Source organism: Idiotropiscis lumnitzeri, chromosome 6 (assembly GCF_059441095.1).
Source record: "Idiotropiscis lumnitzeri isolate Australia: NSW breed Sydney's pygmy pipehorse chromosome 6, RoL_Ilum_1.0, whole genome shotgun sequence".
Lineage (NCBI taxonomy): Eukaryota > Metazoa > Chordata > Actinopteri > Syngnathiformes > Syngnathidae > Idiotropiscis > Idiotropiscis lumnitzeri.
The window spans coordinates 4,367,159-4,385,614 of NC_142396.1; the positions used below are offsets into that span (position 1 = coordinate 4,367,159).

Consider the following 18,456-nt stretch of genomic DNA (forward strand, 5'->3'; position numbering starts at 1 on the left):
GGAAGCAATTTTTCTAACCAACTCAGGTTTGTGCACCAAGCGGCAGTACATAAAAAGCTGTGACTTTTCCTGAGTAATGTGTGCTTAGAAAATATGTGTTAGTTCTACAAAAGGCATCCAGAATCAATATTTTTGAGGCATTGGGTTGTTCAGTTTAAAAAAAAAAACATCTGCGTTGACATGTATCCCATTAAGAATCGGGAGGCTGTATTTAATTTTGTTTTATCTGTCTTGTGTACTTTGAAGATGTTTGACTCTGTTGGACATTATGAATTTTTTATTACGTGTTGTCATGGAGTTGAATGGTTGTGACAAACATGTCATGTTATGGGTTTGGAGTTACTTTGAGTACTTCTTTATCCAAGTTCATGAGCACAACACAATGTTCTTGAGAAAGGAAGGTAGGGAGAGAGACATAGGGAGGGAGGGGTGAGGAGAGAGAGGGGGGGAGAGAGAGAGAGACAAACATTGGCTCGTAAACCTTGGAAGATGTTAATTGGTGGCACGTTAGGATTTAACCATTTCTTCTACAAAGAATGGTGGATCAAATACCATAGAAGCTTATGAATAACATTTTAAATTTAGTATCGATATTCATTTTCAACCGGGGTGGCACCTCGGCTGGCAAGGTATTTGTTCAAGGTTCCAGCTGCCACCCATTGAGACCCTGTAAAACCGCCTTTGCCGCCTTTGCATGTAAACAGTGTGAGTATCTTAAAAAAACTTCAGAAGGATGGACATGTGGTTTTGATTGAATGTTTAAATGAATGGAAAAATGAAACTGATGCACATCTGCGTTACAGAGATCTTTGCAAACATTGCATGCATGGCTGGTTGATGGAACCCTTGGAACGGAGCTCTTACTGTAACCATAACCAAAACTAAAAAAAAAAATAATTAAGGAACGCAGTACAAGTAAATCTGGCCTGATTCACTGCTGCTCTCACATGAATCAAAGATATTTGCCATGATATCCTGGTGACCTACTGAATTGGGATTAAAGGGCAAATGGAGGTGTGTAAGAAAGAAATAAGTATCCAACCATTATATGCTTCATTGAAAAAATGCAATATGGCAAATAAACTTAGACTCAAGTCCATCTGCCTGCCAGGTTGATTTTGCGCCTGTGAACACACATGACAGCAAAACTGAAAATCAAACATTGAGACAACCGTCAAACGAAAGAAAAACTACTGAGACATTTAAAAAAGAAAGCTTCTCTGGGCTTATGGTAGTCAAGGGAAGCTCCGCAGAAGGAGTGAGCTAGCAATAGCTTCGGCTTGCTAGTAGCGTGCCTAAACATGTTCCGAAGTCGCTTCTATGTCAGTAATCATGGCGACAAATAAGCTACATTTCTGACAAGTATACTCATGAGGAAAGGACGAGCAAAGATGGCGAAGCCATGCTAAATGCCAAGCTAACACGGCTCGCGCTTTTAACACCGCAATTAAGTGCTTGGGTGATCGATCACAATTTGTTTGCCGCTACACACAATGTGAATTTAAAAACTGTTACTTCTATTAAAAAAAAAAAAAAAAAAAGCTCTACAAATTTAGAAGGTTGCTCCTGAAATTTAGTCATTGATTTACACAATTGCTTTGCATGCAGAAAAATATTTTGAGCCTTGAAGTAAGATTCATCTTTTCTCGGAACACATGCTAACATTCTTTAGAGTTTAATGTCAGCATGCTTTACAGCACTCTCCATGATGCTTGCAAAAAAAAAAATCTGCAATAACCTTTAGCTCTCACTGCAAACACTGAGAAGTAGGGCTGACCATTTTTAGCACTCCGCCACTCCTCTTGGTAGCTTAACATGTTCCTACAATTTATGGCTGATTTGCTGTGGTTCCTAAAATCTTCATCTACCCATCTGTTCTTCACTGCTTGTCTTGTTCACAGTCACGAAATATAGAAGGAACGGCTCTTTCACCACAACTGAATCTCAAGTTAGAATTGGATTGAAAGATTTGAAACCTCCCTCATGCTGACGGCAGACTACATGAATATAGCCCGATTTTGGGCCGACAGATGTGTCGCAGACAAACGTAGACGATTTTGAGTTGTCTTGACACATCGTAGCCCACATCTGACCAACCTATGTGGACAGATGCCATTCAACAATTAAGATTGTTCGACAATTATAGCAACACTCTGATTGACTGCTTGGCAAGTCTAAGCGAAGGTGTTCGGGAAGTAAAGAGACTCGTGCGGAGATGTTGGCTCGGATGCACATCGAATCTGGTGTGCAGTAAGAGCTCCTCTCAGGATTTACTCCATGTGGAGGAATCTTTCGGTCAAGTGTCTTTCTATCAGAGGCGTAACAACCCTCGGCACATTGAACAAGGTTTTGTCAAATGCTCACAGTATTGCTATTCCTGCTGAGATCAAGGGTTGATATGAATGTCAAATATTTTTACAAGGATAACACTCTTGTGATGTAGTGAGTGAAGGTCATGCATGGTTGAATAAGCAGCACAAGCAGAGGGAATAACTCCACATCAGACTTTTTCAGCTGCCTTGCTTGTGTGTGAACACCGGGAGCGGCGTAAATGTTTAAATCAGAGGTCCCCAACCATCTGGCCACGGGCCGGTACCAGTCCGCGGGCCACTTTGGACCGGGCACAGATGATATGGAAAAAAAAAAACTTGCAGTACTTCTGGTTTATTTATTATCTGAGGCTTTTTAAAAGTGACATACTGTTCTCCATTATATCCATCTATGATAGGCCGGACACGATCCGTGGAATGGCTTGTGAGAAAAAAACCTACACGCGATCACATTAAGGCAACATGATAATAGTCCGCAATCACTATAATAGCAGAAGTTGACACCCCAGGTGGATCACGAAAGTTGCGTGTATGAGAGAATTTTGGCAACTTGAGGTGAAACGAGTTCTCAATTTATTTATTTTTTCTGTCTCCTATCGGGACATTTCACACAGACATGTCAAGGTAGCTGCAAACATAGTCAACGAACAAGCCGCCTCTGCAATGGTTAACTTCAAAATAAAGCTTAACAAATTATACATTGTGTCATTGGCGCCTATGCAATAACACTTTTTAGACTTTTATTTTGAAGTTGGCCTTCGTGGTGGTGTAACGACCACCTTGATTTCCGTCGACGACCTTTCGTCTCGTTTTATCGTAGTTTTAATTGACTTTAGATAGTTGCTACCAAAATCAACACAACGGCATCCCGAAATCATATTCAGTCACGAATTTAGGACGCTAACAAACCGCTACTTAATTACGCCGTCGTTGTATGACACGACACAAGTCTTCGGCGTTAATGGCTACTACCTGTTAGCAGCTAACTGTTAGCATTAGCATTAGCAACAATTGCCAGCTGCCCCCGCCCCCCAACACCAGTCACTGGACCGCAAAAGTTTCGTACTTGTATGAACCGGCCCGCGGCGCAAAAAGGTTGGGCAACACCAGTTTAAATAACAAAGTAATCTAGTTAATAACTTTAGTACCAGTATCACTATCATTAGTGGCAGCAGTTAAAGGTCATCATCTTTCCCATGCGCCATGACAAGCAAACATGGCTGCGATGTCATTGCTGTGCGCTCCTCATTCATGATTTCATAAAGTGGAATAAATACATGTCCAGAATCTTTTCCACACATTCATGGTGGAGGCGGGAGCAAACCCTAAAGTAAAAAGCCATGTTCAGAATTGGGGCAAATTAATCGATTTTTGTGTCGTGGTGCTTTTTAGATATGGTTTGCATTAATAAGCCACCAATCTCAGTATAGCATAGTGATGTCGATGTTCACGTTGTTGTTGTTCATTTTGTCCTCGTAGGCCTGATTCTGCTCATGCCTGTTCTGATGGCACCAACACCGCCAAGCATGTGCATTGCCTTGAGGACGCTTGATGACAATCTGAGTCACAGGCGACGCTACATGGTAAGAGAGAATGATGGCATGTTTACGACTGTGCCACACAAACTATTTCCTCGGGAGTTGAAGGACGCCAATCTGTGGTGGTCAAGTCATACTAGTGTGTAATGGATTTACGAATTGACATGCTGTGTTTTTTCAATCATCAATTTTCGTTTGTTGAGACATTTTGTCCAAATTGAAGACTTGCCCTTAGGTTATTTTTTTTTACAACAATCACAGTAAGTATCTTGAGCTCAGCGAACATCAAAAATGGAATTTTCCACAATGTGAACCACCATCTGACTCCAGAGGAAATGCAGTGGCCTGAGAAAAATAGAGATGAAAAATATTTTAAAGAGGGGTGTCACTAGGTTATGTGGATTTAGTAACAGTATTTACTTGACGTTAATTTTATCCCACTTGAAACATGAAGCATAAAATGGACATTTATGGTGATAGACACAGCAATGATGTGATGGCTTCATGAAATGAGATCGAAAAGCCTTGCCTCATCATCATGCAGCATCAGGAGCAACTGGGGGTTCAATATATTGCTCATGGACACTCTGACATGGTCACAACTCAACCCCTGAGCCATGTCACCCAATGTGGTCCTGATGACTACTTACTTAATTTCATATCCATCCATCCATTATCTGAGCCGTCTTTATACATCTTGAGTCATCTTTAATTTTGCATTTGCGGCAGCTAGTAAGACTCCACTTACTGTTTGTGAGCTGGCCTCAATAGGTATTGCTTTTTTGGTTAGCACCGGCGTTAACATGGGATTAGTTCCCAGTAACGCTTTCATTTCAGTGCGCGGCAAATATCATCTTCAGATTAAAGGTAAAGGAGGTGTCTCATCAGGTGACGGCACTCATTTGTTTCAAATGACTAACACACCCGTTGAGTACAAAGACACAGTGTCTATGAAAGTTGAGGCCACAATTCTTTGAGCAATTATGACCACATAAGACCATTCATTGAGACCAGACATAGTGTTTGAACATAGTTAATCTTTTAATTCAATTTGTATAAAATGCTTGCAAGAACAGATGTCTACATATTCTTTGACTATACTTTGTTGTCTGCTACTCACTGCACACCAAGGCAGTCATTGTCACTGGTCTGCAATGTGAATCTGTGTTGGTTTGCGGATGTGAGGCATCCAACCAGCTGCTGCTATCCACTTTATGACCAACTCCTTTGTTGAATGTAAAAGCAAAAAACGAGAGGCAAGCCAGGAACCTGTAGTAGAGCTGAACCTTTAATTATCACAAGCACATGGAGTGAAATATTTACAATGGCTATTTTGGCCTGTCTCCAAGTTCTAAATGCCAGTTTGAATTTAAGTTACTTCTTCAACACCTTGTAGGATACAGGGATTGCTACTGCATGGTTCAAGTGACAAAATTCAGATTTTTTTTTTTTTTTTTTTAGCTCTGATGTGGCTCAGGTTGGATGTGGGTCATATCCCAAGTACAACATAGGGGGGGAAGCCTTATTGAATTGGAATCAATCCTCCTGTAAATATGCATAAAACATAATATACTGCTACCGTCTGCCGACACTATTGTGAAAAAAAAAATTTCTGGAAATTTTACATTTGAGTGCATGTTCTCCCCGTGCATGCATGGGTTTCCTATGGGTAATCTTGTTTCCTCCCACATTCCAAAAACATTCATGGCAGGTTGATTGGACACTGTAAATTGCCCCTAGGTATGAGTGTGTGCGCGGCTGGTTGTTTGTCTCTGTGTGCCCTGTGATTGGCTGGCAACCAGTTCAGGGTGTACTTCGTCTACTGAGGGAAGACCACAAAGAAAATGAACCAAATAACCAAATTACAGTTAATTATGTCATGGCTTTACAACATGACACATTTTAGGGGTTCTTTATGTGTTGCAGAAGCACAACTTCCCTGTCAACTACACCATCAGAGTTCATCACGAGGAAGTTTTTAAACCATCAAATATCAGCAAAATGGTAAGCACTTGAATACGTCGCTTGAGTCTGCTTTTTTTTTTTCAGTTTGATTCTTTCTGTTGAACAGCTGTTCAGCTCTTTTTTTCCCCCCGCTTTTAGAAGTTGCGGGTGGACAACTTGGAAGAACTTCACCTCCAGAGGATGTGGTTCCTCGTTAACCATGGCGTGTTAAAAAGGGTAAGCCCGCATTTCTCAGCTAACTGTCTCATTGATGAGCAATGGCTTCTGCACGGGATAAAAATTCCAGTGGTACCTGGAAGTTCCCAAACCTTGAATCAAATGGTCATTTTATGTGATGTCATGTGAGCCAACAGTGTACCATACTAGACACCAAAGATTCTGGCAGGATTCAAGTACTTTAGCCCAGCGTCAATGTTCTGATAGATGGAGACAATGATGCCAGCAAGTTCTCTGCTGGCATCAACACTATCAGAGGCACCGACATATTTACACCCTTAATTCCAATATTTGTCCATTGAAATTGCATTAATTTCTTCCCAACTGTGTATTGTCTCTATATCATTGTGTTTCTTGTTTGCGCTGTTTCCAGACAGCAGCATGTAGCATTGTGGGCCAATAAGATTGCCATGTCAATCAAATCTGCCTACGGACTTTAGACTCATCAGTGTTGGCTGATGTAACGCAAAGCCGTTTCAAACTGTGCCTTAAACCAATCAGATTTTACATTAGCCTCAAAGGAATTTATCAGTATCAGTGAAACAGAATTGCTGCAAAGCGAAACGTAAGTAGGTGGATGACGTCCAGCGTTTAAAGAGGCCGAAAGAGAACATTTGTTGAATTCAGGCTTACTAACACGATCCACATGTACTAATTAAAACTATTGACGCTGCGATTGTAATTCTGCGGAGTATTGGTTAATCGATTTTGGTCATTATCAACAGCAGTCTGTCTTCTGGTGTAGTCCCCCAACATTTTAAACATACTTTGTTCTATCCTCTGCTCAAGAAACCTGGTCTTGATCACGTTGTGCTGTCGAGGTTTAGACCTATCTCCAAGCTACCCTTTATTTAAAAATCTGGAAAAAGTCAGGTTCTAAGCCCCGTTACCAATTTTTAATGACATCCTTCTGGCTAATGACTCTGAGGGACAATGTGTGTGTCTTCCTTTGCTGCATCTGACTGCAGCGTTTAAATCGGCGGACCACAGTTTAGAGAGCGAGAGAGAGAGATAGTTTAAGCTGCATTTTGAATCGGATTTATTTTGAGCAAAGGGATGAAGTGCAATAAATACAGTCCAGAAATTACGATACGTGGATGTTAATAGGAAATTAGACAGCTAATGAGCTTTAATTGATGTTTCTTAACTAAATCTTAATTAAGAAACCTCTGGTGCTAGCCTCTCGTCATGCACGGACGCTTTCTTGTTTTTCGGGGTGGGCTCCGGGGGGCGAAATGTAAGGTCGGAAGAGCTTTGTCGCAGGACAGGGACGCAGATTGATTATTTTATGAATCAGGATGATGGAAAGGTTCCCAGGTCACGGATGGAGGACGGACCGGCAAAATAGGGTAAAGTGTCCAACCCTGATGTTTATCCATATTATTTATCTTTAACATTCATTAATTTGGTATTCATTCACATAACGTTGTGTGAAGAGTCTCATTTATGTGATATGCTCATGTGCAGATGTTTGGAGCAGCATTGTAATTCAGTCACATGTTGCAAGACAAAATGAGCGGAATATTGTGGGATAATTTGTCGATGTGCTTCAGTAGTGTCATCCAAATATGAATGCATGCAAATGAATTATCTTATTATCCATTGCCTGTTTTATCTATTTTAAGTGGCTGGTTCTGTTGTTTATGTGACATTCATGGAACTGTTGCCGTGTCGCAATCGTCAGTGTCGAGACAGTGCACCACCAGAAGTGATACAAATTTGAGTTTCAAAATAAGTGGAATTTATGTGTGATGTCACTTGACAGCTGGGTTTACAGAAAGAATTAGATGGATAGGTACATGGCTACAAATACTTTATTCTGTCACTTAGACTAGAAATTAGATTCACAGCGACAATATTCCCCCAAAATAAAATGGGACCTACCGACGACAAACAAAAGAAGCATTGAGTGGGACTCATGGAAAATTAATTCATCTAAACCGGGACCAAAAGGAAAGGAGATTTCATGGTGTTGCTTTAGGGCCATGGCAAGTCATAAATAAAGTATAAATATAGACCAATTTGCCACAGCAGTTGTGATACAGCTAGCAATTTATTAATCAAGAGAATTGGCCAATATTGTCACCATAGTTAAGCTATTACATTTCTAAATTGAAATTGAAATTTATTGATCTTTTTTTTTTTTTTTATTCAGTGTTATTTTTTGTATCACTGTTATTTGACAGAGCTTGACCCTTTCTTGCCAGTTAGTCCCCGCCTTGCGGCCGCGATCTAATTACCCTTCCAGCCTCGACTTGCCGGCCTTATTCATAAAAATTGTTGGCCCCTCTATTTGTTTTGGAGAAAGCCGTGACTAAATAACGATTTGAAAACTCCCCCCTAAAAATAAAGGATATGTCCACCCCCCCTACTTTCCCTCAATGTCTTTGTGAGAGTCACGTAGGGACCGATCAGAAATTTTCCATTCATCCACAGTGATGTCATTTTTACATTGATAGCTATTATATAAGTACCAATGTTCAGATGAATCAAGTGTCCCTTTAATTAATCTGGTTTGCCACTGTAAAGTGAGCAATTGACTCACAGAAAAGTCTGCGGGCTCAAAACTGAAAAACAGCACTAGGGGAGGAAGCCTTGGTTACCCACCTTTCACATTTCCATGAAACTGTTTTCCTGCACACCCTCCACTGGACTACAAGTAGAACGAAGAGAGATCCATGCGACAGTCCCCTGAAAAGCGGGATGAAAGACAAATAACCAAAGGAGCCTTGGAGTAGGCAACTATGGGTTGCCCAATGTAACAACTTATTTGGTCATCAGAATTCTGAGGACAGCACTGCAGCAGCTGATACAGCGAGGGTGGATCATAGCCAGATTGAGCACCATATTGCTGCAGATCCCATCATTGCATTTTGAGTGGGGGAAGACCCATCTGCCCAGGACGATGAACAGCAACTTCAGCCTAACCCACAGTGGAATCTAAAGTTCTCCGCAAGAGAACCATATGAGAAGCCACGACGCAAATCCAAAGTCAGGTTCATGGAAAACATCCATCTCATTTTCTGTTGGCAGTAAGACAATCCCAATCTTGACAGACCAGCCACTGAGAAATCTCCAGACAGCCAACCTCTCTGACAGACAGATGGCGGCATGTATTACATCACACCTCTCGAAATATCAGAGCAAGGTTGACCACAGTTTCCTGCATCAAAGTCAGATGCTGCCGGTTCTCCTTCTACCAATGCCTGATGTGGCCATTGAAGCTGTGTTACATCATATTGCCAACAGCCTTGAAGCTGGATGCAAAATCCAGCAATTAAATCAGGAAGTGGCAGGGCCTCCTTTGTTGCTTGAACAAAATGGCACCCTTTAGAAGAAACACCTCGAAGCTTCCACTGAAATCTACCCGTGCTGGCGACAAGCTGCAGAAGGTGAGGCTGGTGATCAAGTTGAGGGATTCATCGCATTCTGCTGTCTGCAATGCCAAAGCGTGGGATTGTACTGTACGGAAGTGTAACGTATCAATCAGTCAACCAGGCCAGCGATAGCCTTAAGCACCAAGAGATCTTAGGAATGTAGCATCAGAGAAGGACCGATCGTGCCAAAGATGTGGTCCAAAGCCACAGAGATGGGGAGGATAGACCTGGTGCTTTTAGAAGTTCCCAATGTGTAGGAGGAACGCAATTAAGATCAGAGCAGTGCGCCAGCAGCAACAAGGGAGACGGACAACCGGGAAGGCAGTGGTGGAAAGCGCTATGATGTGGGCAGATGAATGCTGCCAGCTCTGCAACTCTGAACTTAAGACTGCTGGAATAATAAATTCATTTAAATTCATTTCAATACAAACGTCAAACGGCAGATGTAAGAAATTAAAAACAATAAATAAAAAGGAATAATCAAACATAAAAGCGCTACCAACAAAATTTTGAAGTTATACTGACAAGACAACAAACCAATAGTAAATTCTCACAACCGGTGCGTGAGACTTGTGAGGTCTGGTTTTAATACACTCGTTAGAAGCCGTTAACACATCCAGGCACACCACCATTAATAGGTCTCTTTGATAAAGGCAAAATAGACTGTTATTTGTAACTTGAGTTAAGTTATTACAGACGATACTGAAATCTAGTTAAAAGCATCGGGCCCCCGGCACTTAATCCAGCAATTGCCCGTTACCCGTGAGCTTTTATCTTACTTTTCAATCAAATGTACCTTTCAGAAACGGCAAAGTGGATGAGCTTTCGAGTGCATTTAAATCTGATAATAGGCTATTGTAGGCAATAATAATGTAATATGCTTTTGACAAAAAAATATTTTACAACCTAAACATCTCCTCAGGATGCTGAACACTTGCTCAAATCCGCTACCCCCTTTGTTAAACAGATCAATCAATTCTACCCCTGAAATGAAATTCAGAATAAATATAAAACATTCAGTATTATGTTAAATTTTTCGTGTTTTGGGGGAAAAAAATTAAAACAGGCCATTATTTTAGGAAGATGATTTTCATGCTGGTAGAGGGATCATGCCTTTAAATCCCTCCATAAACTTCAACTGGTCCAGAATTCAGCTGCTCAGCTCATTACAAGGACTGCCTCCTTCCACTGCATCACCCCGGATTGAAATCAGTTCCACTGGCAAACGTATATACATACATACATTTATAATATATTTCAAAATCCTCCTGCTAACTTTGACCGTCATCCAGAACCTCAGTCCACCATTCCCGACAAGCGTACAAATGGCCACCTCGTCTTGCACCCATGATCCGCGTCCTTTTCTCCAGCTCACTGTCCTGCCTGCCAGCTTCATCACTGCGGGGAGCAGAACATTCAGTCACTTTACTCCCCATCTCTGGAATGTATTACCATCTGACCTGCACAACACAAACTCCATTTCTTTCTTTACAGCCAAACTCAAAACACATCTGTTCAGCGTTACATCCCCCCCAGTCTTGTTTTTCCATTTACATTTTTGTGTCTTAATTTTTTTGATTGTAAAGTGTCCTTGTCTGCTCTGAAAGGCATCTTTCCATAAAATGCATTAGTATGGCTCTCGTTAAGCCAAGACAAATATTTATATAGCTCTTAATCACAAACAAGTCTCAAAGGGCTTCAACAAGCCCACAGTTGACAAATATTAACGGAATCTGATCTAAAACCCAGAAGAGCGCAAGAAAAAAAAAAAGAAACCTTGAAAAGGGGCCGCAGGCGGGGGGAATCCCCCTTCGCGGATGACCAGGCTGCATTAGATGCCGAGTGGGCAACATTTAACGCATAATGCGTTAAGGCTGTGCAATGAAATAAAATTCAATTACGATTATGATTATTAGACTCAATGAATACAAAATTTGCATAATCGTGATGAGCAATTATTGTATATAGTATATATTAAATATATAACATGACTAAAATATTACTCATTTTTCACGTCTAATTTGAGACATTGAAGAGGATTAGACTAGTCTTTTCCATATAGCGTAGCAATAAACACTGAATCATCTTATACAGTACGTCCTACCACAACTCCATGTATCCATCCAACAGTTTTCTTCTTTTGGATGGACACACTTAGTTTTCATTCAATTTATCTTTCATAAATTAAAATGCTAAAGTTCTCATTTCCTCCCCAATATGTGGACTTACAAAACATATTGTAGACCTGCTGTGCTAGTCATGGGCCTCAATTACATTTTTTTGTGTGCATCTGTATCGCCTCACTGAAAAGAAGGGTAAAAAAAAAAAGAATAATAAGATGACGTAATGCAACGAGAAACACTGTGGAATCTGAATTGTAACGACAATCTGCAAACATGCCTCAAAGTTTTATGTTTAAAATATGTTGAAATATTTTTTTGCACGTATAAAGATACTGCATTGAATCCAGATTCAATTTCCAGATAATCCGAGTCATGCCAGAGAGACATCCGTCGCGTCCCTACACGACGGAGTTGGAGAGGCGTCTGCAAGATGCTGAGGGAGTCTTCATGCACTCGCATCCTCCAAAGGTAAGGCAGCGGTCATGCTTCTCTACTATGTCTCTATTATGTGGCGACATTAAAGAATTTAACACATAATTGAGTTTGCCTCGGAACGCAAGGTTCTGAGGTCATTTGGAAGCTCAGGGATGTCACATTGATCCTATTTATGTTTATTTGGAATGAATAGAGGAATGACCCCACGGGGTAATCGGGGTAGGACAGTCATTATCAGGACATAAAAAGTGTTCATTTTTAATGATTCGATTAAAATTGCAGTTTAGTAGGGGCGAGGTTGGAAAATGGTCGCTGGTGGAATTTGTTTACGGCAATGCGAGATAGTTTCCATTTCGCAAAAACTGATTTGATAGATGGCCTCTCACCAACATGCTTGCTAAAAAAGCTCATGTAGCATCTAATACATCTACGCTTGGTACTGTGTCAGTCACAAAAAGTTGATCACACCGACTCTAGCTGGGAGTTCTATTAAGCCAACAGCAACCGGACAAAAGGGAACAAATTAGTATCGCCAAAAGTAAAAAGAATAAGGCCTGCTACACACAAAGGATTCTTATTATTTTTTTTAATCTTGGAGATTTTTTAATTCTCAAGAGATTTTTATCCGTTTCAGACCTTTCACACAGATAAAGAATCCGGCATTGAACAGTTTGATCGTACTTTGTGTGCAGGGAATGATAGTTGTTTCAGGACAATTTTTCATGGAAAAACCCCAAAAAGAAAAAAGAAAAATTGTGGTGACCGCATGAAAGTGGACTTTGTAGTCTCCTAAGCAATTTGGTGAATAGTAGCTGGTGTTATTTATTGTCCTTTGTGTTTTGGGCAAGACTGTGACTTAATTGTATTATTTATTTATTTTATTTTTTATGCAAGTCGGGAATGAGCAAAATTGGGACATAAACAGAGTGATCCTGTGATACTGGCTGAAATTAGGTCAGGTAACTGGTGAGGTGCATTGAATAGCTCATTTCACACAATGAAAGTTCAGAAGGATTTTTTTTTTTTGGGGGGCCAAGCTAAAAGGGACCACTGTATACGATAATTCTTGTAATATTTTGACTTTGATTTTCCAGATATTCCTACTTAACTCAAGTAATGTTATTTCCGTAAAGTAAAAAATATTTACCTCTTGATTCGCTACCTCACAGCCAATCACAGTGTTCATTTGTCCCGACCGCCAGGACCAATTCTACGTGCCCTCTCTCCGTCCGTCCAAGAAGTAGAGATGTAACGGTTTATTGTATTGCGGTATCTTAGTTTCACAATCGTCACAGTACTGCCGTGGAAATTCACGACCCAGAACTGCCCGCTGCTGTCAATCTGAAAACCATACTGCAAGGCATTCTGCAGGAGACGACAGAGGCTTTAGGGCTCGTTTTCTTTCTGTTTTTGCAATGTGGTCAATGCAACACGTTGTATTCATGTCACTCACCACAGCATTAAAGCAGCCGTTTTCCAAATCGCTCCAAAAGACCGCTACGTCTGAGTCTCGCAACGGTTGTTTACCTCTGCTTGTGTATTTCCGGCGAGTTTGTACCAGACGTACGGATTTATGGACACTCGTGTGTGTGTGTGTGTGTGTGTCTATCAACATGTAGCATTTTCGGCGTAGAGCTCTCAATGTAGCTGCTCATCAAGATAAGGAGTTAGGCTATTACTAGTGCTCATGATGTGGACATGTGCATTAGATTTACCCTCAAATAACATTTTCATCTAATCTGATCTAATGGAAATAAATGTTCCAAATCACTTAATTGGTCATGAGTCATGGTCCTTGTGTATGTCTTTATTTAGTTTGTCGAATGTTTAATTATAGAAGAAGGTGGGAATTATTATTTCATGTTTCATGACGCTAACTTGCAACACCGACTTGTTTCTCATGAGAGATTCAGCACCGCAGCTGACTTCAAAACTGTGTGTTTGTGTGTGCGCACAGGTGTTCCAGCAGGAGCTTCCAGGTGCAATCCAAGACATTTGGGATCATTTAACAGAAGAGTCAGACAGAGTTCCAGAGTCCAGCTGGAGGTTTGCTTCTCCAAAATCCCTTTTGGACAATTTCTGTCACACCATGCATTGCCTCTTCAGTGAATGCTTTGCCACCACAGAAACACAGGAAAGTGAGTATTAGACGATTGAGCCCATCGGCAAGAATTGGATGTCAATAATGTTTCACCTTATTTGTAAACATGATTGAAACCGTTTTGAGGACCTGCGGCTATTTTACTACTCTGCCTGTGAAGTTCTGCCGTTTTTTTTTTTCTCTTTTCAAACAGTTTGTACGCAAATGTGCAGTGACAAACATGAATCTGGTTTATTGTTCCTAGCGATATTTCTGACATCTGGAGAAAACAATATCAATGCATTCCTCTTGAGAACTTTGCCAAATTGTTGGTATTCGAGTAATGGCACACAATCAAATAACCTCTGTTGTGTTGTTTGAAATATGAAAAAAAAAAAAAAAATACCAACACCCCTTTGTACACCTTGCTGAACATCTGGATGATTTGGACTTTGTAGTTGCAGGTTCGTTAAGGTTTCATTGTTTTTTGTTCTCTGAAAATATGTATGTGGGGAGTGGTTTGTTCAACTTGCGTCTATGAAATTCATACCCCGAGTTAACCAGTAGAGAGGGCCAAAATATATGCTATGAACAATTATTCGCTCAACCATGTTCTCAATCAAATAGTCGGTATGCCCTTGGCTCTTCCAGAAAACAAACAACTAATGAATGCCACTTAAATTTTTTTTCCTTTTTTAAGCAATTTAAAAATGTGCAAAATGGTATAACAATTACTGAAATAGTGGCATTTCAAACACTTGCTCAAATCATAATATTTTCGTTGTGGCCCAGCGTTGGCTGTCCTGACAGGGCTTAAACTGCCAAAGTTGTTTTGTGGTGTTCCGGATAGAAATGAAATGTTAAGGTCACCGCTGACTTGCTGTTAGCAAACTGAAACTACACACTCCATGGATGTGTGGTTTTAAAATATGCATAGTGAACAAGTATCATCCAGAAAGAAAAAAAAACATGTTTTCTGAGTCAATGGAGAGGATTGTTTGGATATCTGGATGTTGTTCTTATAAAATGGAAAAACGCTGATGATGTGATAATAAGACATTCATGCGGAAAATCAAAGCATTTGATTCTGATTGTTATTTGTTGATGCACTATTTTGTTTTTAATCAACTGTCATAATGGAAACGGATATTTGCGCTTCAGGGCAGTGCAGAAATAGAAATCTCTGACACAATCCTTTCCGGGACGCTGGTTGACCTTCAATTTATTTGAAAGACAAAAAAAAAAATCAAAAAAATCCCTGTCGCCATCATAAAATTTTTTGTCACTACGCATGCCATGTTTGTTTTTAACTTCTTTAACTGTGTCCAGGAAGCAAATTTCTTAAACTGAATACTAAGGGCTTTAGTTATTGCTCTTGACTTTTGGCAGGTTGCAGTGAGCAGCCAAGATATTTCGTAGATGTGGCTACGTTCATGTTGCAATACATGATCACTGGAGCTGGGCAATTTAATGCGTTAGTTTATTAATGCCGACAATCATTTTATCGTGCATTAATGCCGTTCGTACTATTTCTTTTATTGTGAAAGTCCGTTGCTTCCGGCTGCGGCGCTCACCGGAACAGGTGGAAACAATATGTATCGCACATTGAGTAGAGGTGAAACAGGTGGAAAGCTATGCACATTTCTGCATTCACATTTTTTTTTTTATATCAACAAAATTTTACCATTAAACAATCACGTGACCATAATGAATTTCAAGGAATCAAACACGATATTTAAGGAAGAGGATTGGAGAAGTGGGATGTTTCCCGTGCAATCAAATTTAAGTGGCAAGGTACAGAAGGTGGGCTCCTGTTAGAGAACATGTACTGATTTATTTATTTATTTATTTATTTTATTCTTTTTTTTTTTTTTGTAACGGTCGATGGCTGCGTCAACAGAAGCAAAAGAGAAAAAAAAATGAAGTCACTTGCCTTCTGTATTAGACTGGAGATGCGTTCAAAGACCACTCACACAGTTGGATATTTGATTAACTCATGTGCATTCAATGCATCAAACAGCTATGAACTACACATAGCTAAACAATGCTGGCTTTCTAACACAGTGCGCCATTACTAATAGTTATTGTCATCCAACAAATATGCACGTTTGTGTTTGATTTTCATTTTTATGAACAAAGTTTGGCAAAAAAATAAAATAAAATGCTTGCACTTGTCTGTGCTGTATTTCATTCAGCTAATTATTCACTACAATTTAAAACGTTAGATATGCACATTTGCACATGATGTATAAAAAAGTTTTGCAAAAAAAATCATTATTTATAACATAATAATAAATGTGAAGTGATGTGAATTTGAGCTGGTATTCTCTTTTCCAGGCAAATGTTAGCGAATACTTTTGGCAGGCAGTAATATACACTACTTCCGAATTTTGGGGATTTTGTCTATAACAATGCGATTAATCACAAAGACGTCATCCAATTGATCGTGGTTAAAAAAGGTAATCGTTGCCCAGCTTTAGTGATCACACTTTTCCTTTTGCCGTCTCTAGTTCTCTAAGGTATGACGGCATGACACGATGAGAGAGAATAATAAAAGCCCCACATTAAACAAAAACACAAAACACTTGTGCTTTAAAGTCTGAAATCTTATGAGATATGATAACCCAAGTTTTGTGAGACTTTAGAGGCATATTGTCCTCGATAATTTTGCTAATTTCTGAATTTTAGGCCTTCCGTAAAAAAATAAATAAATAAAAAAAAAAAAACGGAATTTGTTTTCACAAATGTTTTTTTTTTCCAGAATTGGATTCCTTCCATTGTCACAAAGGCAGGAAGAAAGCCTTAAGAGCAAATAGCTGAGAGGAGGCCAGGGGGGTGAGGAGACGTGGGCACTGACAAAAGAAAAAAATCATTATGAATCTGTTCAGCTTTCATGTTTTATTGTGCAATTGCTTTGCCTGATAGACATGATTTCAAGAGAATAGTTGCAAAAATGGTAAATCCAGTCCGATTTTTCATGGACTTAATGCCATTGGTGAAGATGATGTTTTATCTTTGTTTTGTTTTGTTTTTTCCGGTATATATATCTATATTTCACATTCATCAATGTGCACTGGCAATCCGGGTCATGCAGCTGCATTTACAAACAATGTATTCCAAACACACCATACTAAAATTTTCACTCATGGAATAAAAACTAGATCATCTTTTTTTTTTTTTTTTTTTTAAGCCATGTGTTTTCTGATTAATTCATAGATTGTTACTTCATTCAAAATAAAAATAAATACGCTTTCCAACTCAAACACATCAAGTAAAATAAAGAATAAAATGTGATATTCAGGAAAAGCAGGTCACTTTGAATATACAGCACGATATCATGTCAGTTTGTCAAAAGTTTACTGGTGCAGCACACCTGAATACTGATGTAAAAAAAAAAAAAAAACTCACACCAGCAATAATTGAAGTAAAAGTGGAAGTTCTTCACGTCATGAAAATCGATCTAAAGAGTTATGACTCCAACACAAAGAAGGATTATGGGGGCCACGCAGAAAAGAAAAATGGGAGATGACTTTGAGACGATACAAACCACAACTCCAGTGAATTTGCGACATTAAGTGTAAAATGTAAAAAAAAACAGTATTTGCAGATCACTTTCAAACTATATCCCATTGAATACAATACAAAGACAAGATATTTGCTGTTCAAACTGTTTTTTACCCCTCAATTTGAATCTTGTAAACTGTTCCAAAAAATCTGGGACAAGGGCAACATGAGACTGGAAAAGTTGAGGAATGCTCCAAAAAACGCCTGATTGGAACAGTCCACCAGGCGTACAGGTTAAGTGGAAAGACTGGAGTTAAAGGAGCATCCCCGAGAAGCTCAGTTGTTCACGAGCAAGGACAAGCGAGGAGTGTGCGTTCACCACTTTGTGAACAAATGCGTGAGCACAGTCCAACAGTTTAAGAAAAAAACATTTCACAAGGTACAACTTCAAGGAATTTAGGGACAGCGAAAAGGAAAGGTTATATAACGGTGACAAACATGTTCTTGTGCTTGCTTGTTTTTTTTCAGGGGGGGGGATGTCTTGCAGGCATCTCAACCAAAATGAAGGAATATTTAATAAAATAAATGTTATCAGTTTGAACATTTGAATATTGTCTTTGTAGTCTATCTAATTTGTTGAGAAAGGATTTACAAATCAATATTTTCTGTTTTTTTCTACGTTACGTAGATAACGTCCCGACATTTTGTTAAAGATGCATTGATACAAGAACCGGAAGGTCAACACAAGTGTAAAAATAAAAGAAATCACGCAATTACCCAAATATATAGCGGTAATGTGAAGCCGACCTCTGAAGATAGACAGCAGCAGCTTTGACATCACTGGATATAATTACAACTTGAGCTTGGAATTAGTTGTAAGTACACCTC

General features: G+C 39.6%; 1 protein-coding gene across 3 annotated transcripts in view; it reads left to right on the forward strand.

The window, feature by feature from the left end:
* The window catches only part of il34 (interleukin 34), a 38,373-nt gene extending 20,772 nt beyond the window's left edge, over nt 1-17,601 (forward strand). Inside the window, exons 1-7 of one of the 3 annotated variants that reach the window (XM_088299558.1) lie at nt 3,087-3,425; nt 3,810-3,913; nt 5,795-5,872; nt 5,972-6,049; nt 11,910-12,017; nt 13,942-14,122; nt 16,826-17,601. In XM_088299558.1, the coding sequence (XP_088155684.1) occupies nt 3,401-3,425; nt 3,810-3,913; nt 5,795-5,872; nt 5,972-6,049; nt 11,910-12,017; nt 13,942-14,122; nt 16,826-16,884 (633 nt within the window). In that variant the 5' untranslated portion in view covers nt 3,087-3,400 and the 3' untranslated portion in view covers nt 16,885-17,601. The other 2 variants (XM_088299559.1, XM_088299557.1) reach the window with 2 other exon arrangements.
* Nucleotides 17,602-18,456: the final 855 nt, after the last annotated feature.